We start from the raw sequence: 20,333 nt of genomic DNA, 5'->3' as shown, positions 1-20,333 counted from the left end.
TTGCTCTACATGGGCTTGATATCCACTTACAAGGACATTATACTGCTACTGTTCTATCAAAATTTTAAACCAATATCCTCATATGTGGCTCTTATTTTTCTTAAAAACAAAATAAGGTAAAAGAAAAATCTGGTCATTCTTTGTTTTTACATTCATCGGGCCCCAATATGCCCAAATATCAAAGAGAAATTAAAAATGCATGCTGTGGAAGAGTTCGGGTCTTAGGAGGTTAAACGGAAAATACAAAATGTAATTCTTAGGCTCTAACTCTTAAAGGGTACATCTGAAACAATTAGATCATTAATTAATTAACAGAAATCTACTCAACACGTTTGGCACCAGATCGGTGATTCTGGTGTCTCAAATAGGAATAACTTCTATTTCATTTATAAATAATTTATTAATATTATATTTCTAAACTGCAGAGTGCCTCTTTTCAAAGATTTACCTGCATTTTTTTTAATCGTTTACAGGTTAGGGTTCACAGCTGGGGCATATTAGACCTCTACAGTAATGCTGTGGGACTACATGGCACCATATCAGCTTTAAACTTTTCATTTGTTGTCTTTATTTAAGCGTCGTCCTGTGATCAAAGAATCTCTCATCCAAGAAATGATATGAGTAAGTCTTTGGGTTTAATAGCCTCTCGAAAAGTCTTAATGTTAAAGATATTTTTTAAAGTCACAGATCATTTGCTCTGAATTAACAGCTACGGATAAATATTAATTCACCTTTGAAGAAGTGAAAATTTGAGACCCAGAAATCAACAGTGAAATGTTGCGAACTCATCTCCCCGCTTAATAAAGTATCCTATATTTGAGAACTGATTCTCCTTCTTGTCATATCTCGTTATTTTTGACGTGTATATTCTTCACGCCACTTTTATTAAAGTTTATATTTGATTTCAGAGTTTGTTCTCCCTCATCATCATCATCTGGCTGCACCTGCCTCTGTGAGCGCGTTTGAGCTTCACGCAGGTAAACGCACCTTTATTAGCTATTTGTTGAATATTTGGAAGCAAAGGTGAAAAGGCGATCCCCCCACAAAAATCCACTCTGCTCTTATCGATAATGACTGAGGGTTTGTTTAACTCCTGAGTGAATTGAAGGTTTATGAGTAAAATAAAACTGAGGCAATTTAGGGGTTAGGGATAGTTTGTAAAGTGGTGATGTGCGCAGATAAGACAAGTGCATTCTTTTTAAAGGGAGTCTTGTAACAAATTATATTTGCGTACCTTCACTACTTTATATCTTTATATCTTAAATTACAATCATTTGTTATCTTCACGTAAAAAATATAGAGTGTGACTTCTGCATGCTTTGCTCTAGCTCGTCCTCGCGCTGTACCTGGCTGAGTGAGTGCGTCAGAGCTGCATGGTGACCCCCATGGGACGAGCACAGGTGAATATAACTTTATTAGCTATTGTTTTATTGCTTTAAGGTGAAGAGGTAAAGTCAATTGTGATCCCCAAAACGTCATTCTGCGCTTATCGGTATTGACTCAGGGTTTGTCTTACTCCTGAGTGAATTTAAGAGTTATAAGTAAAATAAAACGGAGACAATTTAAGGTACATGGATAGTTTTGGAAGGGTTGATGTGCGCAGAAAAGACAAGAGCATGATTTTTAAAAGGAGGCAAATATATTTGCATACTGTCGCTACATTATATCTTAAACTTCATATAAATGTAAAATAAGTTATTGTAGCAACTCTGAAGCTGGAGACACATTTCAGCTATCCATATGACCTCATATGTGGCAATAATTTCCAAAAAATGTAAAAACAGATGGCTTATTAGAGGCTTTAACAATAAACAACATCTAATTTACAACAAAAAACACAAAAACAAACAAACAAAAAATAAACCCCACACACGGAGAAAAAAATGCCAACACACAAATAAAGTTAAATAGCCAAAAAAGTACTTGTACTGTACTAGCTGAACTCTGTCCCTAACTGTCTCGGTGCTTTTATGGAATAAAACTACTGATCCAGCGCAGCTGAATATGCGCAGCCCTTCTTAGTCTTTATGGCATATACAACAGGGTCCGAAGTCCACGAAAGTTTTGCTGATAAGGGGGGCCAATAAAAGCAGCCGTGCAGCAGTGTAAACACGTCTGCCTCGGCGCAAAGCGGCCCTTATTCTGTGGATTTACATAAAAGCTCCCATCAGCCGGCCCACTCATTACCATGTTTTATATTCCCCCGCTCTCAGAAAGCATCATGGCAAAGTAGCTCCATCCCTCCCCTTCAACAGGGAAGTGAAGCAGCTTCTCGGAGCAGGTGTCAGCAGCCGAAAGCCAGAGAGGGAGAAAGGAACTTTATTTTGACTTTCCTTTTGGTCTTTTCCCCACGATCCTCCCTTTCAACCCTCGGCTCCAGCGCGCACACAGTAGGCCTATGTGGTGTTTTTAATGTTCTTTAAAATGGTGTCGAAACTGACATCCTTGCAGCAGGAGCTCCTTAACGCCCTGCTGGACTCAGGAGTTACCAAAGATGTTCTGATCCAGGCCTTAGACGACCTGGACCCCAGCCCGCCGAACTTTGGAGTAAAACTGGAGAACTTGCCCATGTCGCCTCAGAGCGGCAAGATGAACGGAGGGGACGCAGATACGAAGCCCGTTTTCCTCACACTCACCAACGGCCACAGCAAGGGCAAGCTTTCCGGCGACGAGGGCTCCGAGGACGGGGACGACTACGACACCCCGCCAATACTAAAGGAACTCCAATCGCTCAACACGGAGGAGGCCGCGGAGCAGAGGGCGGAGGTGGAGCGCATGTTGGCGTAAGTTCTCCTGACAAATTTCTATCTTCTAAAAAGTTTATATTATTTTTTTGAAATTTTATTTTTTTTATGGCAGACGAGAAGACAAGAAAGTGAAATTTGCGCATATGCTCGCTTACTTTTATCCGTCTGAGCTCGCCCAATGTGCTCTTAATTTAGAAGTTTACGCCTTTTTCAAATCAGGTTTTTAACATGTTAAAAAATATACAATAATAATAGGCAGTAATATCCCTAAAACACTTTTCAGGCTTTGTTTACAATTTTAAAATAACCCGCCACGATTAGGTTTTCACTTTCTGGTTACTAATTATCCACACGGATTATTATTTCTTTACCTTTGCAAAATATCAGCTGAACTTACTTCTATTTATTATTAACTATAGCTACTCCACCTCTCGACGATAAAAACGCCGGGCGCACGGACTCCACAAAAAGAAAGTAACGATACAACTTCTATTATTATTATTATTATTATTATTATTATTATTATTATTATTATTATTAAATCAATTTGACTGTGACAATTTTTTTGTTTTTCCGGTTCTTCCTCTGTCTGTAAACCCCTCTCACGGAAAAATAATATCCCATCACGAAGCCATTTCTTTCTAATTATCTCCGTTCAAACCACTCATCGTCGTTGAACTAATATTTGAGGCTCTATCATCCACTAACAGCACCGGAAGAATATCAAAACGAACCCACGTGTAGTTAAGTTATTATTAATTTTATTCTATAAATCATCAACTGAAAGATACACAGTGGCGTGTGATTAGAGTGAATGGAGATCTGGTTATTCATTGTCAAAAGTTATAAACTAACATCTCCCACTTAACCCACAGACTTAGATGTAGGCCTCCACATTCTCCAAAACAAACAGACGTGCGCAGATTTGCAATAATTACCGATGTCCGAGTGTCTGGGCCTGTTAGTGTCTGATTGCACGGCAAGGCTCAATTTCCACTCGTCTCTTTTTTAAATAGACACCGCTGCAACAAAAATTAACCAGAATATAAAGGTACAGTTTTACCACTTAAACTTAAAATTTGAAGTTAAATTTATATATGATATAAATTCCATACAACTTAATGTAGTTTTTTTTTTTTAAATCACTTAACGGAGTTTTCCTTGAGGTTAAATTTTAATTTTAGAGCCTAATATATGACTGTAACCTAAGGTTTGATTATCATCTTAAGAAATTCTGCATTTTTACATTTTTAAAGAATATCCTGCTGTTTGTGCTATACTAAATTATGTCTTGTTTTATTTTTTATTTTATACTTTGAGTAGATCAGATATTTAAAGTTAAGACAGCCTATGTAAAGTTTGTTTTATGGTTTTAATTTCGATTTTTACTCTTTCTATATTAAATCGAAGAGTTTAGGTAACAATGCTGCTTAAATCTACTCTGAGCTGAACTAACCTTTGGAAATATTTACAGCTCACTGAGCAGGCTGGAATAATAAATGGGTTGTCTGTGTTGGAGACTCTTTATTTTTACAAACCCCTTAAACTCCAGGCTTTGAAAACAGGGAAACAACAAAAGGGAACAAGTTCATGACTAGTTGTTTCACTTTTATATTTACTTTAAATATGAACTTTTAAAACCATTTCCACATCTGAAATGATACAATCTCACATGAACTAGTGATTTAATAGCATGACTATTCCAGAACTCTTTATTTGAGCCTCAAAGTTTGAGTAAATGGTGGATTTTCTTTTCATAACTTTCCCCTGAACGCTGCACGTACTTGAGTGCTGCAATGAACCATGTTTTCTGCCCCTGTTGTTCTAACTGAACGCAGAGAGGATCCATGGCGTGCTGCCCGCATGATCAAAGGTTACATGCAGCAGCACAACATCCCCCAACGCGAGGTGGTGGACATCACAGGGCTGAACCAGTCTCACCTTTCCCAGCACCTCAACAAAGGAACGCCCATGAAAACACAGAAGCGAGCGGCCCTTTACACCTGGTATGTCAGGAAACAGCGGGAAATTCTACGACGTAAGTTAATATTTGAGTTTCTCACAGCTTGGCCACAGCCTGAAATGTTTAGCTGGCAGCAGCACGCTGCTTTATTTGGGTTTGAAACCTGTAGGGATATCATGTTTCCTCACCCTGAAGAATGGCATGTACATGCAACTATTTTTCATTATGCATCAAAAGTGAAAATGCATCTAATTTATACATTCAAAGTGCCAAACTTTGTATAAGAAAGCATTTTGATATCAGCGTTATTGAACAAGCCTCTTCTTATTTTCAGAGTTCAACCAGGCAGCTCATGGTCCTGGCAGCAGTATGGCTGACAAAGGAAATCCAGATCAGGGTTATTATTTTGCAGAGTTCAATCCATCCGGTCAGAGCATGGGTCAGCCCGGCGAAGAGGTGGGCATCGAACCCTCCTGTAAGAAAATGAGGCGCAACCGCTTCAAATGGGGGCCTGCGTCCCAGCAAATCCTGTACCAGGCCTACGAGCGGCAGAAGAACCCCAGCAAGGAGGAGCGGGAGGCTTTGGTGGAGGAGTGTAACAGGTAGACACACATGAGGCCACTTTTAGCACAAAAATGCTGCCCGTGCAGTGCTACCACCACATTCTCACCTGGTGTTGTTCCCCGCAGAGCTGAGTGTCTTCAGAGAGGTGTCTCCCCCTCCAAAGCTCAAGGCCTCGGCTCTAATCTGGTCACGGAAGTGCGAGTCTACAACTGGTTCGCCAACCGGCGTAAAGAGGAAGCCTTCAGGCAGAAGTTGGCCATGGATGCAATCACTGCTCCGAGCCACGGCATCAACCCTCTGCTCTCTCATGGCTCACCGCATCATCCCCAGGCCAGCGCTTCACCTCCAAGTAAGATGTCAAGTGGTGATGCTTTGCAAGCGGTTCGGCAGATTACACATGCTAACATCAGCCTATGGGAGACTTGATGACGGTGGCGCAAAAGGTGCATGATTTCATTTTCTTTGGTGTAAAACTATTGTGAGGAAAGCACAGAGGCTCACAGTTGATGTGATCAGAGAGCCAGAGAAAGACAGGACAAGTGATCAATGAGCGTGAGTGAGTGAGCTGAGCGAGTGGCATTGTTATTCTGATCTTTGAAAACACTGAGAACAATCCACATTGTACCTGCAATCTCCACTCCAAAGTCAGCATGGAGAGGCATGATACAAAGGGCAGCAACCCCGTGACAGGCCAGGGTCAGGCCAGGGTCATAGAAGGGGGAACAGACATCACCTCGATGTACCACCTTCATTTCCACATTTCCTCCTTCCATCGAGTTTTCTAAGGACTCACGGAGTTGCCAAAACAAGGAGAAGGCTGTGGACTGTTGCTCTGACCATTTCACCTTGCCTTTATGTTTGCATCCAAACTAATTAGTATTGACTGAGTTTACCTAGCGTATACTACATAAAACAAAGCAGCTAGGGCTCACAGAGCATTATCCCCATGCCATCACTCACCCTCCATAAACCTCTGTGTTCAGAGACTCACTCAGATCCCATTGTTATCCTCTTGTGTTCGAACACGAGTCCAGCTTTGAAGGGGAGACTAATGGTTTGCTTTGTCTTGCTCTTTTACCTTTCCATAAACTGGTCCCACTTGTGGATTGTCTATTTGCTTAAGGTTTTTTGTCTCCTTGTTTTTGTTGAGAACACCTGAGCAGGCCTGGATATCAGGATGCAAAGAAAGGAAGGTTTGGTGCATGGCGGAGAGCACTTTGTTTCACCAAAATCTCTCTGCTGGCTGCTTACAAGGTGTCCTGCTGGCATCATGCTGACAGCATCAGCTGTTTTTCAGTGTCATCCCCTGAACTGACAATAATATCCCAGTGGGGCACCTCATTGCGTTGCTAGGGCACGGCCTGTATTATGCATGCTTAATGGACAATTAAAATCCTTTGCTGCTACATCTCCCAGGCCTTTGATAAGGGGCTCCTCTGATTCTACTCTCTATACTCTGCTCCAGCAGGAGGTCCCATTGTCTGTGGTGTATTAGAAGACTGCAGTCACTGTAACCTAGGTTCATTTATCTTGGCTGGGCCTGGAGGAGGACTGAATTTAAAGCCCCCCCTCCTCACCTTCATGGACATTAGTATAGTTGCTGAGGCTGGTCGCAGACTTGGAGCAGCAGGAGCTGTCCACTGTGGTATTGGCTCTTTTCTGGCCAGACAGGACTGATGACCCCTTCTTCGCCTATAGAGAAAGCTGGTAACCCCCCTCCTTAAACTGCCGCCACACCTTCAGTCTTACAAGGGAGGTCACTTCTGGGTCATTTCAAAGGAACTCCTCTTAGTCAGGGAGTTTTTATTGATTTTGCTTTGGTTCGTTGATCAGTTGGTCACAACTGGATAGACAGTCAAACAGTGTGACGTGCATTTTTGGTGGTGACCTTTTTAGGAAATGAAACTGATCTTTCAAGCAGATTGCTTACAGTATTTTATAGCAGCCGTCTGTGTCGTCCCATGTAATAAGTGCCTAATATTCATCCACTCATGTTTACTGAGCTTATCAAAAGCATCTTATTTAGCCGTTATTCTTTAAAGTAGGAGCTCCTCAAACAAATTTATAGGTGTCATTAAAATGGTATGGTTATCAATCAGCATTTTCTTGGCCAAAGAAAAAATAAAAATGAATGAAAATCATTCAAAAATCCTAATTTTTGTATTGAAGTTCTGCGTTTTACAATTATTTTTTTTTTAAAGCTGAATCTAAAAAAGCCTGATGTCTTCTGTATACCCTTTTACAGTGAGGCTAACCTAACAGTGAGCTACTGTTAGTTTCATCAACAAAACTGGGAGTTTTCAGCATGAAAGTTACTTTTACTCTTTATGCAAAAAGTCATTTTTTTATCAGCAGGAGCAGTCAGTATCTGCATGGCTCCACCAAGGCTAAAAATTCCCTCCACAAACTGAGTTCCTGGATCCAGAAGGATGTCTGGATTGTATTAGATTTTAATATATTCTAAAAATGGTGGTTTTAAATTATTCTGTTTTACTTTGATAGGAATATGTAAAAGCAATCTTACATGAATTCAGATTTCCATGGACAAAAGCGAATCACGTGCATGTTAGTCCAAGCTGCTAAAACATTCGTGTCATTTATTGAGTTATTCTGCTAACAAGCAGACAAACAAATCGGACCAATCACGTAACCTGGTTTGTGAAGATAATGCTTGTCTTTTTGTTAAGCAGGATTCTGAATAGACAACTTTTGCTTGTGATGGAGTGTTTTAGATTGATGGTAATTTGACAGCTGAAGCTAAATTGCGCTGTGTAAGCTGAACTGTGTTGTTCTGCACGTTACCAAACTAGCAAACTCAGAAGTTCCAGATCAGATACAGTAGCATGTGTGGGTTGTGTTGCTTTCTGTAACCTCAGGCTAGCTTAAAACAGGGACACACACACAGAAGGAATGGCCTAGCTCTGCACTTTCCAGTGCTCCCAGAGTGCTACAAAGAGGAGACTGGCTACGTCCTGCAGAGACCCAGGAGGTCTGTCATATTCAGCGGCACTACAATGAGCACTGCCTGGGGTTGGGGAGGCAGGCTTTGATATTACATGGGTCACACAGGGAGCTAGAGGCTTTTAAACCTGCTGAAGGTCCATGCTACCACTCCCATCCTGAAGTTCTCGCCCTCCCCCTGCTCTCAAAAAGCAAGTTGCAGTTTTTTTTCTTGACTGGGCCGTCAAAAAGACTAGAAACCCTAGTTTCTAACTTTAGTTTGTGGAAGTCTGAGCTTCCCTGCAGCTTAAATTACTACAGAAGCCAAAGAAACAAAACTCTCCTGAATAGCATCCTTTAAGAGGTGGCCCAGCTCCGAGATAACTGACTTTTTATGAGTCCTCCTCTATTGTGTGGCAATGGGGGTCATGAGTCCAATGGAGTGCTTTATTGTTCTGTGGCAGTGTTTACAAGGCACGGCGGGGTGTTGTGGGGTTGATAGTATGTTGCAGGACACAATATGATGTCTGTTGGCCGTACAAAATGGAGGACAGGTACTTTAGAGGATGAAATATGACAGCAGCTTTGAAGTAGCTGCATTTTAACTATCCATATTCAAAGCAATAGCTCCGCATTATCAGATGTGCTTGCATGAAATATGTTTGCTTTACTGGCGATAGTTAAATGAAAAGATTGCTATTACTTGCATATCTCTTAAATGAGAAGCTTAACAAGAGTTCGTATTTTAAAAGAAAGACTTGGAGCAGGAGTGAAAAACTTTAAAATCAGCATCTAGAAGATCTGGAAGCTCACCCAGTAACAGGTTATCGGATTTCCTAAACCTGTACAAAGACAGATTTCGGCAAATGTAGAGAAATGGTGTCTCAAGATTGTTATGGTTAAAGCTGTAGATGCATTGATAAAGATGGAGCTGTAAACTACAGCGATTTCATGATTAGTGGTTTTGGCAAAATCTCATTAGAAGCAAACTAAACTATACGATTTGCACAGCAACACCTAGAAATCGATGTCCCTCTCATTGCTCACCTATTGTGTCAAAGCCTCTCCCTCTTTTTATCTCGAAATGTGTGCATATCAATACTTCCGACTTCTGCAGGGTGTTCCGGCTGTCACACCTGGGTCAGGGACGTGGGACTTGGGGAAGATGATGTTGATCTTAGTGCAAACAGAGTCTGTCTCTGCACTGTTACTGAGGGAGGGAAGCACTGTGTGACAGTGCGAGGTTGAAGCCACAGGATAAGAATGTGTTTGGCATTGCTTGTAATTGTGTAATGTTTACTCTGTTGATATCAGAGGGAGGCCTGCATCAGCAAACATACATTTGATTGTCAGTTGGGAGGTGGAGCATTCCTATGGGCCTCCAGTGAGAGACAGAAAGTAGTCTAGACGGGGGATTAAGTGATGTCATTAAATTTATTCTCATCGATTCACTGTGAATCTCTTTAAACTGTTTGAAATATAACAAAAACTTGAAAGTTTGGAATGTGGACTGTAACTAGGCTCCCAGTTTTATAAGACACTTTTTATTCTCATTTTCAGTTCCATTTTTATTTACTCTATGGCAGTTTCTTAGTATGATTACCAATTGAAAAAATGTCATTATCTATCATTCTGAGTTTGCATGCTGGGCGTTGGACCAGAGCCTCTCATACAAGCTGTTTTAGTCTCATCTCCTTTAGGCCAGCCTCCAACTTTCTTGTGATTGGCTGCCACTTGCAAACAGAAGGATAGGTCTCCAGTAGGGGGATTTGAGAAGACCGGCTTAACTAATTTGACTAATCTTAACTAAGTAACGGATTATCAGAGACTGAAACAGACACCCAATAGAAATGGCTAAATTATTGAAATGAAAATGTGAAAAAACAAAACAAACAGCAAATCAACACAATGGCTAGCAATTAAAAATGTTAGCTAGTGGTATAAATAAGCAAATAAATATTTAACTAAAACGTCTTAATAAAAAGCTTGTATAGTTAACTAAAAATATAAATAAAAAATTGGATATCTTGATTGAATGTGCAGATTTTTCATTAGATAATAGTTTGGGTAAATAAACAAAAAGGTTTTAGCTGATAGAATAGATAAACAAAAATGGTAACTAGTGATTACTAATCGTTAACTGACAGCAGAGATGAATACATAGAAATATTGGGTAAAACTGACGATAAGGAAATTTTAATGTTTAGCTAATATATATAAAAGGGGGCTATAAAGGATTAACAGTACAGATAACAGTTTAAATTGCTAGCTGAAATTATGCTGAAGGTAAACAAATAAAAATAATTAGGTAATAGTATTGATAAATAAAGCCCCAGTATTGAGTACCCAAGTTAAATAGGTAGCACAAACACAAAACCTGAAAGACATAGCTGACAAATCTTAATTTCACCTGTTTAGTATTGACAAGCTAATGTTTCCGCCATTTGGCCTTCAATTCATGCTAGTACTACCTATCACACTAGAGTTATATGATTTAGATTTAGCATCATGCATAAATGTGCTGAATCTGTGCTGCTCGTATTTAGTGAGTGAAACAAATAAACAATTAGCTGAAATCATGTAACAGCAAGTTTAGCTAGCAAAAACACAAATAAAATGTGGATGCTTTTGGTTGAAAGTACAGATAACAGCTGAAACTATTAGCTAATAGCACAGATAAACAAATTGAAATACAAATTGAAATATCTCGTTACAAATATATATCTGTTTAAAGTACAGCTAAAAGTTAAAATTATTAAAATTGCTAAAAGTAGATAAAATAGTTGGATAATAATATAGATAAAACTCCAGTTTTGAGTACCTAAAGGCACCTAAATAGCACTAATAGTACAAAACTTTAGATAAATAGCTGACAAATCTTTATTTCAGCAATTTATTTTTGCTATGCCATTAAAAATGCTAATGTTTTGGCTCTGCAACCATCATTACAGTTTTGTGCTAGTGTTACTTATTATGGAGTTATATGATTTTGATTTAGCATCATTTACTGAGAAGGCACATCCTCTTCAGAGACTGAAACAAATAAGATTCTTAGCTGGAAATACACAATGAAAATTTTTTAAATATCTGGGTAAAAATGTAAAAAAAAACCAAAAAAAAAAAAAACCCAGGTATTTTTGTACAAAGTACGAAAAAGTACAGATAACAATTGAAATTATTGGACAATAGTATAGATAAACACATAAAAATGTTAGTTAGAAATACATTGCTAATATATTGCTAGCTACAAATATGAATAAAAATGGGATTAGTTAACAGTATGGCTAACAGTTGGAAGCTAAATACACTGGAATAAAAGCTGATGATATTTAATATATTAGCTAAAACATCGAAAACCCCATTTAATATGTTCCTAAGCATAATGTACAACTATTAAGTGAAACAGTAGCCTAAAGTAGTGGAGGAAATGTGAAAGTAAAGTTAACATTAGAGTCTAAATGATATACTTTTTAGACAATTCATTAAGTACAGCTACCATTACTCTTAATGACAGTTATTAAAATACCTTGGACCAAATATATTGCTCTATAAGGTGAAAAATAAAAAAGCACTAGGGACAACCTTTGTTCAAACTGAATATCTTTTCGTAACCCTGACGTAATACAAACATCATTGGTAATGTTTGTATGCTGGTCACAGAGTCTGATGGGAGTCCTGCTTATGTGAGTGCATGTACACAGTGAATGGCCTTGGCTAAGCTGCTCAGATAGCAGCAGTGGACGGGTCACTGTCTTTGTTTGCTCAGTCCTCCCCTATCCGAGTCAAAGAGCAGGTGAGTGCGGTGGGTTGGAGTGACAGTGTCACTGCTCAGCACTGACGAGCCAATGCTCTTCACTGCCCTATATACCTGCAATAGTTGCAGCACACAGCGACCGTGAGGTTAAGTTAACCTGTTAACAAGTTAAGTTAACCTGCTCTCTCTCTGGTTCTCTCTCTCTCTCAGTGAGATACGGGCAAGTTCCCAGTGAGGTCACCTCCTCCTCGGCCATCAGTCACCACAGTAGCAACGCAATGGCGACCAGCCAGTCAGTGCTCCAGCAGGTGTCTCCGGGAGGACTGGACCACAGCCACAGTCTGCTGTCACCCGACGCCAAGATGGTGAGTGAACACACCTGGGCCCTGGTGGCCTCAGATTAGATAAGAACCTGCCTGCGTTTAGCATAAACGTACAAAGTAGGTTCCTGAACCTCCTCTCCCATGGACGTGCTGGCAAGAGCCAACAATTAGCACATTGTGCTGCTGTGTTTGGAAGGTGGAGCCACGGTGGCTGTACTAGCAGGCAGCCATCACCAAAGTGCACCAGGCATGTTCATCTCTCAGCCAATAAACCTGACAAAGAAACATTCTGTTCCTATTGATTAAATGCCTCACAAAGAGGAGCCAAAGGTGGAGTGTTGCTTGTTCTGCCAGAGAAATGACGCCAACATTTGATCATGCCCGATACTTTTTTTTCTGCATCTACTTCTCCCCTTTTCCCTAGTTCAATATTTGATCAGTGATCAGGAAACCTGTGCATACTATCATAGCGTCTGTACAAGTACTTTTAAAAAATGTGCAATGTGCTAATGTCAAAATACAGCATTATTCAAATCATCAGGGATTACAGTATCCGTCCGTTTGAACTGTTTATTTTGTTTGGAAACTGGGGAAAAATTAGTCATACAGCACAGTTTACCTCTGCCCTGCATTATGTGAAATGAGGGCAGGCATTGTAGTGTGCGGCAGGTCAGAGCTGTCAGTTGTTTTACGCAGATGTGAGTCGGGACAAGTTCTCCTCTGTGGGCAGGAGGCTGTAGTCAAATAAACGCAGCCCCACTGAGGGGGAGGATCCAGATAAAGATTACTGTAAATGTTGGGTGAAGCATTTGTTTGAAGCCATATGCGCGGAGAATGCGCAACGCCAACTCACACAGCCTTCTCGGCGACATTTTATTATGATTTTATTTTCCTTGGAATTTTTTTCTTTATCAGTATGTTCTTGTGTGTGATGGGAATTACGCAACTGTGGTGTCGTACAAAAGAATCCGAACTGAGTCAACATTTATGTCTGTTGTTTGTCTAACTGCCAACATCTCTTTCACTTTGAACATGAATTTATGTGAATTTACATAGCCAGTACTCTGATAACTCTGAGTGTAGTGCTCAGCTAAAAACAAATAGTACTGCTATAAAACTGTACTGTAATTTTATTTCCATGATCTCTTTACAGATTTCAGGTTCAGGTGGAGGACTTCCTCCGGTCAGCACACTCACAAACATCCACAGTTCCCATCACAGCCATCAGCAGACACAGAACCTCATCATGCCTCTGTCTGGAGTCATGGCCATAGCACAAAGTATGTCTAGCATACATCAATACAAATTTTCGCTTGTTCTAAAGGCACGTGGTGACTGACATCTTACTTGGGTGTCACCAGGTTTAAACACATCGCAGTCTCAAACGGTGCCAGTGATCAACAGCGTGGCGGGAAGTCTTGCAGCGCTCCAGCCGGTGCCGTTTTCCCAGCAGCTCCACAGCCCTCATCAGCAGAGCCTGATGCAGCAGAGTCCGAGCCACATGAGCCAGCAGCCGTTCATGGCCTCCGTCACACACTCACACAGTCAGTAACACATTTTGATTGTTTTTGTCAGTCCAGTAGGCACTAGTATGCATTTTTAACAAGTTTTTGGAGGTTTCTAACATTAGCTTTTAGGCCTTGTGTTAAAACAAAGCACAACTTGTAACCAGACAGTTTTAATGTGTTTATTTAGACATAAAAAAAAACTTTGATGTGATTTGAAGCTTTAATGGGGAGGAGCTCAGAGTAATCCAGCCTAAAACAACACCACAATCAGCCACCATGCTTCCATCTGGTCTGATTTCTCTCTCAAAGTCAGTTTTTGTGGTTTAAAGCAAAGAGTTCCCACCCTGACTCTTAATAACTAAAGCACAAATAAAAGTGGAAGAAGATGGTTTGTAAATGTTGCTGAATATAATATTACACACCAGGTATGCAGCTTCCTCTCTGCAGCTGTAGATCAGCTCTTAACCTTAATAAATATTTACTTGTCCCTGTTATGGAAGTGTAATAATCTATTATGTCTCCCTTTTTCAGTGTATCCGCACAAACAAGAACCCCCGCAATATTCCCACCCGTCACGTTTCTCCTCAGCCATGGTGGTCACAGACGCCAACAGCCCCCTCAGCTCCATATCCTCGAGCAAGACGGTGAGACTTTAACCCCGTGCCACAAACAGCTACAGTTAGACGCACCTTCTGACCGCTTCCCCTACCCGCCGATGATGATTTCAGTTCGAGTAATTACGGGGACATTTGCATGAGAATCACCGTTCAATTTGCATTTTATATTGTAATTCTTTGCAACTGTTGTGTTTCCCTGCTGATGCACAAAAAAAAGAAAAATCCTTCTCACCTTACTCTGACTGAGAGAAACAGCACCATCAAAGCTCGCTGCAACAGCAGGAACTAGATCACAGCAGGGAGAAGTGTGTGTGTGTGTTATGACGGTGTGCTGACTTGTTTGATTCCTGTCACATTAGGACGCTCCTGTAAACAAGATGGTGCAACTTGGGGGTCTCTCCTGGGTAAATACAATTTTATTAGTTCAGTCACGCAGTTTACATGAGTGAAATTATCAAACTCAAACACACATCAAATCACTTAGGACAGTTGTGGCTGTGCACGTTGATCCCTTTGCTTTCTGTTTACGGCTGATGTTCAAACACTTTCATTAGGAGAGACGGATGTATGGATAGGACACTCCTCAGAATTCCTATTTCCTCTTAAACAGCTGTCTAATCAATCACATGTTCCCTCAGCCTGAACACCTCTTGATTAATGCTCCCTATTTTCACTTTCCTCTGCCCGACGAGACTTACCTCTGCGATCAGGAAATGAGACCTGTTAATCAAAGTTCTCAACCCCTGTGTGCTGCAGCTTTCCTCCATGCTACAGTGAGGCTGGAGATGAGATGGGCTGGGTGAGGGGGCGGCGGCTTTTTTTTTTCTCCTTTTTTTTTTTTCTAATTACATCTCTTCCTCTTTCCTACTTCTCCCTGCTCTCGGTGATCGCTCTAGCCTGAAATGTTGTCCACGGTGCTTTCACACACTCAATTTCCCACGCTGAGACAGAGTGATTGTACCGTGAGCTGCTACTGCCAGACTGATGGCTGCAGGGGAGGATAGCTGAGAACGCTGTGTATCCTGTGAGCAGCAAATAGCAAAAACTCCTCTAACCTAAGTGTTACTGCCTCCTTAAAACTGACTAAAAATAGATGTTGTCACCTGTAGTGGTAGGTCCTTTGTTTAAGTAAAAGCACTAAAACCACTAATGTAAAAATGGTTTTAAACTTTTTTTATTACCTAATATGTTCAACCTATATGGAGATCCCTTTTGTTGGTGAAGCCGTCTGTAATATTTTCGTTTTTGTGAGTTGAACACAACATATTAGCCAAGAAAAAAAAGATATTTATTCTTTATTAATGATATCATGGATCTGTGTGCTCAGATTATCGTTATTGTTTGATAAGGATTTATCTATTTATCGTCTGAATTAATAAGTTAATCGTGTAGCTAAATGCAGTTTTATTAGACCGCATCAAATGGACAAAATATTTAATTTTAAATAAGAATTTTATGAATAATTACATCTTGAAATCTCAGCTTTTTTCTCTACCAGATTATAGCAGGTTATTTTTGTAAAAATGAGGCTTTAGCTGTATTTTGTCATAATATTTTAAACGCATTTTGGGGTAAAATGTTAGCCATAAAGGAAGGGAAGTACAAAGTAGCATAAAATTCCAGACAAAGTGCACATATACTCGGTTATTTTATACCACTTCTTTTTTATTTAGTGACCTGTTAGCCCCAAAGCTTTCCGAGGTATTTTCTTATCAGGACTTTATTTGGATAGGTTTGCCTCCTTGTCGTGACACCAGCATGCTCGGGCTTTATAACACTTGCTGTTTACTAACCTTTCATTATACCTGAGTCTGCTTCAAACTCGCCTCTGCTCAGAGAGCCGCCGTCTAATGACTCAGGTCTTGGCTGCGTGTCAGCTTTATCAGGTGACGCTGTTTGCTGGCTGGGGGGTCACACCGGGGTCAGCTGCCTCCACCCCTAGAGAGGCAGGTGAAAAATAAATTCCACAAACAGTCTAAGCGAAGAGAGCGTTTCAATGGAAACGGCTTTTCAGAGTTAGGAGAAGAGGGATGAGGAATGTATTTGGTCAGGTGTGGCGCATCAAGGTGGAGGGCTGCAGGAAGTATTCACTGAAGTAAAAGTAGAAATGTGACACTGCACAAGTAAAAGTCTTGCATTTGCAGTCTTAACTGATAAAAGAAATTTGTTCAGTTAATTCATCTGTATTTTGAAGATCCAGTAAAGGCTAAGCTAATTGGGCAAAGTTGTCTTAATTAATTACTGATGTCAGCGTATGTGAGAAACCATTCTGCCTGAAAAATTTGCTGGCAGCTGCTGCTAACCTTTGAACGTTGCAGTGAATTCAGTATTTTTAGCCCTTCAGCAAGTAGTTTTTGAAACAGACACAAGATTAAAAGTGAACTAAAACCATCCCAGATGATGATGATAACGTGACAGTTGCTCTTTCTCTCTCATTCACATGAATGAAATAGTTGATAGCCTTTATTTACCTCAGCTGCTAAAGGTAACTGGCCTTGTCCTCTGTTTGATCAACCGGTCACGAGTACCGCTGATCCTCTACCCTCTTGCCGTAGAATGCTCTTGTAATAACACGTCTGCTTTAAATTAACAGCCATCAGCTCTCGTTTTGTTTTGTTTTTTAAGAATTAACCCCTCATTTCTTGAAAAGGCTTTTATTTTGAAACATGTGAAGTGAAGTTTGTGAAGAAATACGAATACTGACCGTCTGACAGCTGGTCACTTATTCGGGTGTTATTCTACATAGCAGAGAATAAGTGAAGGAGAAACCATCGCACAGGAGAGAGAGAAGATCAGCAGCTCATGGTACTGGTCAGATTGGAGCCGAGGCTGGAGATAGAGTTGACTTTATGAAGCGCTTCTGCTCTTTAACAAATAGGTTTGTAAGGAATGAAGCCCTGGCTGATTGAATCCATGTTTTTGATAAACTGCCTGGCTTTGAATGCTTTTTTGTCTCACAATTAGCTTCATACATTTTGTAGCACATGAAAAACACCATATCTATTCCATTCCATTCAATTGTATTTATATAGCGCCAAATGACAACAACAGTCGCCTCAAGGCGCTTTATATTGTAAAGTAACAAGGTTAACAACTGAAAATCTACACCTGACGGTGCCAGTGTGCTAAAGACGTCTTTCCACTGACCCCAAATGGCTAAAATATCACCTATGGCAGCTTTGTCATTGACTGGTTCTGTTACTTTGGTGGATCATTATAATTTGGTATTAATTAGTGATCGCTTCATTATACTGAGGTATAATATAAAATAAATGCACATTTCTTCTATATATTTGAAACATCAGGTACATGAAATGTTCCCTTTATGCCGTCTAATTCAACCAATATGACGATCGCGCTTCGTTCATTTTTTTAAGCTTATCCATAAACAGCCATTCACCCCATTAACATATAGAAAAGGGTCAGAATGACAGGAATTCACTGTAGTCCATCATCACCGTTGTGTGTCTGTATATGTAAATTACTGGACAGATTGTATTTATTGTTTTATGAAACACAGCCTTGCTTCGTCTGACATTTCTCTCATCCTCCACCTCCACAGTGTCCTCTTCAAGCTTGGTGAGAGCGTCCACCTGACTTCCTCGGTGCCCGGCAACCAGAGCGCATTTTTCCACCCTCTCATCACGGTGACCATGACAACTCCTAATAACCCGCAACAGCGTGCCGGATGATGAGTCAGTCAACAGACGCAGAGGAGTGACGACGGCGGGCACGGCGGTGGAAATGAGAAAAGGGGACAGTGGAAAAAAAACAAACAAACCCCCCCCAACTCACCTGCACCTGAAAGGGAGGAGTCTGGATTTCCCTCTGTGGCACACAAATGATCAACAGGGATGTATGATTTTAACCGAATCTTTTGAAAACAGTGTTCAGTTTTCCATCCTCCCGTCTCTCTCTCTCTCTCTTTTTTTTTGTTTTTAACAATTTGCAGTCATCCTCTGTTGTGACATTACCAAGGAACAAAAATCGGGCACCAAAAACTGCTCACGAACCAGACTGAAGGCTCTGCGATGACTTTAACTGTGATCTAAGGTGGAAATACAAAGTCACGCTGGCACTAAGGGACAGAGACACTGATCTGCTTGTGTGCAGGCCGAGGTAGGACTGGGCTGAAAGCCTTGCGCGTGAGCAGACTACGTGACAATCACAATAACCTTTATTGATCTTGCGTTTGACATTCTAAAAGTCTTCCATGTTATTCTTTCACACTCGGTTTACTGTACTAGCAGTAGTGCAAAGGATGAATGCCTGTTTGTCATTCCCAGTTGTTCAGTGTGTATACTGTGATTGAAAAAGACTTTGACAATCTTGAAAGGACTATGCAATGCGTCTGTAGGTGTATGCAATGCTTTGTATAACTGGATTCTGCACAAAACTCCACACACTTGTACACTGTCAGTGAAAACAGCTGCCTGTAAATAAAAGAAAAGCACATTGGGTGTAAGAGTGACAAAATATGCCAAAGGATAGGAGCTTCGATTGCAGCTGCGTGTCTCATAAGCTACTCTGCCACATTTGTAATCTTGGCCTTGCCTCAGTCGTCGAGGGAAGGACTGAGTCACTGACTCTAAATGTGTCCCTTCCCCTTCAGGAAACCTCTGACTGTTGTTTGCACATAGATTCAGGTGAATTTCAGGAATGGGACCCGCCCTCTCTTTATCTCTCCCACGTCCTTCTTCAATCCGAAATAGTACAAATATTGTTAATAACTCCTCATCATAAAATATATATCACAGGATCCCCCCCCTTGAGTAGAATGATAATAATGTCAAGTATTCAGAAACAAAACAAACATAAAAGTCAGACAATGTTGTGACAGGAACGGCTCTAATCATTGCAGGATTCCAGAAAGGCTGAGAAATGTCGGGGAGAGGAGCAGCTGCTGTGGGTACAGACGCCCACGCTAACAGTATTAAGGTTTGTTCAGAGAGATACCAAAGTGGGGTTCATGCAAATTTGATATCCCTCCCTCCAGCATCCTTCTTTCTCCCCTCCTCCTTCCCCTCTCTCATAGGTGGATACCTCTGAATCACCTCTTACTCAGTCATACCATTAATTTTGTGTGCCAAAATTCCAAAATCTTGCTTTTGCTCTCTGTCTGAACACACCGTCGCAGGCTCATTAGCTGGACAATAGTGAACCAAATTTAGCACCAACCATGAGTTTTCTTCTTGCTTTAAGAACCTGTGAGACAAAAAAGGCATTTATGCAAACACAACTGGCATGTAAGACGTGGCAGATCCAGTCTCCTGTTCAATATTAGGTCATAATATTGTTATTATTATGTCATTGGTTTGTGACTGTTATAGGCATATTTACTGCCGTCTGATCAGAAGGCACTCGTACTTGTTTGACAGGACATGATTTTCTTTTCCTCCTAATGTATTATTTTTGTATAAAATCGAAATCAATCTTAAATCATTATTTATACTTTGTGAGAAAATATTGGTATTTCAAGTAAAATGTGTTCCTTTTTTCAAACTGACCATGTGTTTGTCGTCATTTTGATTCACAGAGCTCAACAATGGTACATCTATCATTTATAATCATCCATCCACCCACACTGTAACCACCCTGCCCGTTACTGTGTTAAAACTGAGCTGTAAAAGAAATGCAGCGGAGTAAAAACGGCGTTTAAAGTAATATGAAATTTGAAATGGGTTTCTGCCCATTGAGATGAAAAAGTGTTTTAGTGTAAGTACTATCAGTTTATGATGCCAACAAAGATGTAGTCGTGTTGCAGCGTCATAAATCAGCCGCTTTGAAGTTCACAGATCTAAAGTGCACGTTACGCTTCCAGCAATAAGGTCGCTGAACCCTGTTGATAGCACAAATCATTTCAGACTTTACATCTTACTGACACTGAGCACACTCTAAAAAATGTCGTAGCATTACA

At 40.5% G+C, this 20,333-nt stretch overlaps 1 protein-coding gene across 2 annotated transcripts; it reads left to right on the top strand.

Moving 5' to 3' along the window:
* Nucleotides 1-2,194: 2,194 nt before the first annotated feature.
* hnf1ba (HNF1 homeobox Ba) lies at nt 2,195-19,913 on the top strand. Of its 2 annotated transcripts, XM_080888844.1 has the most exons (11): nt 2,195-2,783; nt 4,586-4,785; nt 5,045-5,312; nt 5,400-5,623; nt 12,179-12,333; nt 13,445-13,571; nt 13,653-13,835; nt 14,331-14,443; nt 14,776-14,820; nt 17,163-17,294; nt 17,979-19,913. In XM_080888844.1, exons 1-10 carry the CDS (start codon nt 2,413-2,415, stop codon nt 17,253-17,255), a joined length of 1,779 nt encoding a protein of 592 aa, XP_080744970.1. In that variant the 5' UTR covers nt 2,195-2,412; the 3' UTR covers nt 17,256-17,294; nt 17,979-19,913. The 2 variants fall into 2 exon arrangements, with proteins under 2 accessions (XP_080744970.1, XP_080744971.1); XM_080888845.1 differs by lacking the exon at nt 17,163-17,294 and having other exon boundaries at nt 2,201-2,783.
* The last annotated feature ends 420 nt before the right edge of the window (nt 19,914-20,333 follow it).

Source organism: Rhamphochromis sp. 'chilingali' (genome assembly GCF_963969265.1).
Source record: "Rhamphochromis sp. 'chilingali' genome assembly, chromosome: 8".
NCBI lineage: Eukaryota > Metazoa > Chordata > Actinopteri > Cichliformes > Cichlidae > Rhamphochromis > Rhamphochromis sp. 'chilingali'.
Note: the sequence above shows the minus strand (reverse complement) of the source record. Positions and strands in the feature narration are given on the sequence as shown.

Bases quoted from the DNA above. Each gene is read 5' to 3' on its own strand.
- hnf1ba (XM_080888844.1), top strand. From the start codon at position 2,413: ATGTTCTTTAAAATGGTGTCGAAACTGACATCCTTGCAGCAGGAGCTC. The intron at 2,784-4,585 runs GTAAGTTCTCCT...AACTGAACGCAG, and splicing joins GAGGTGGAGCGCATGTTGGC to AGAGGATCCATGGCGTGCTG. The intron at 5,624-12,178 runs GTAAGATGTCAA...TCTCTCTCTCAG, and splicing joins GGCCAGCGCTTCACCTCCAA to TGAGATACGGGCAAGTTCCC.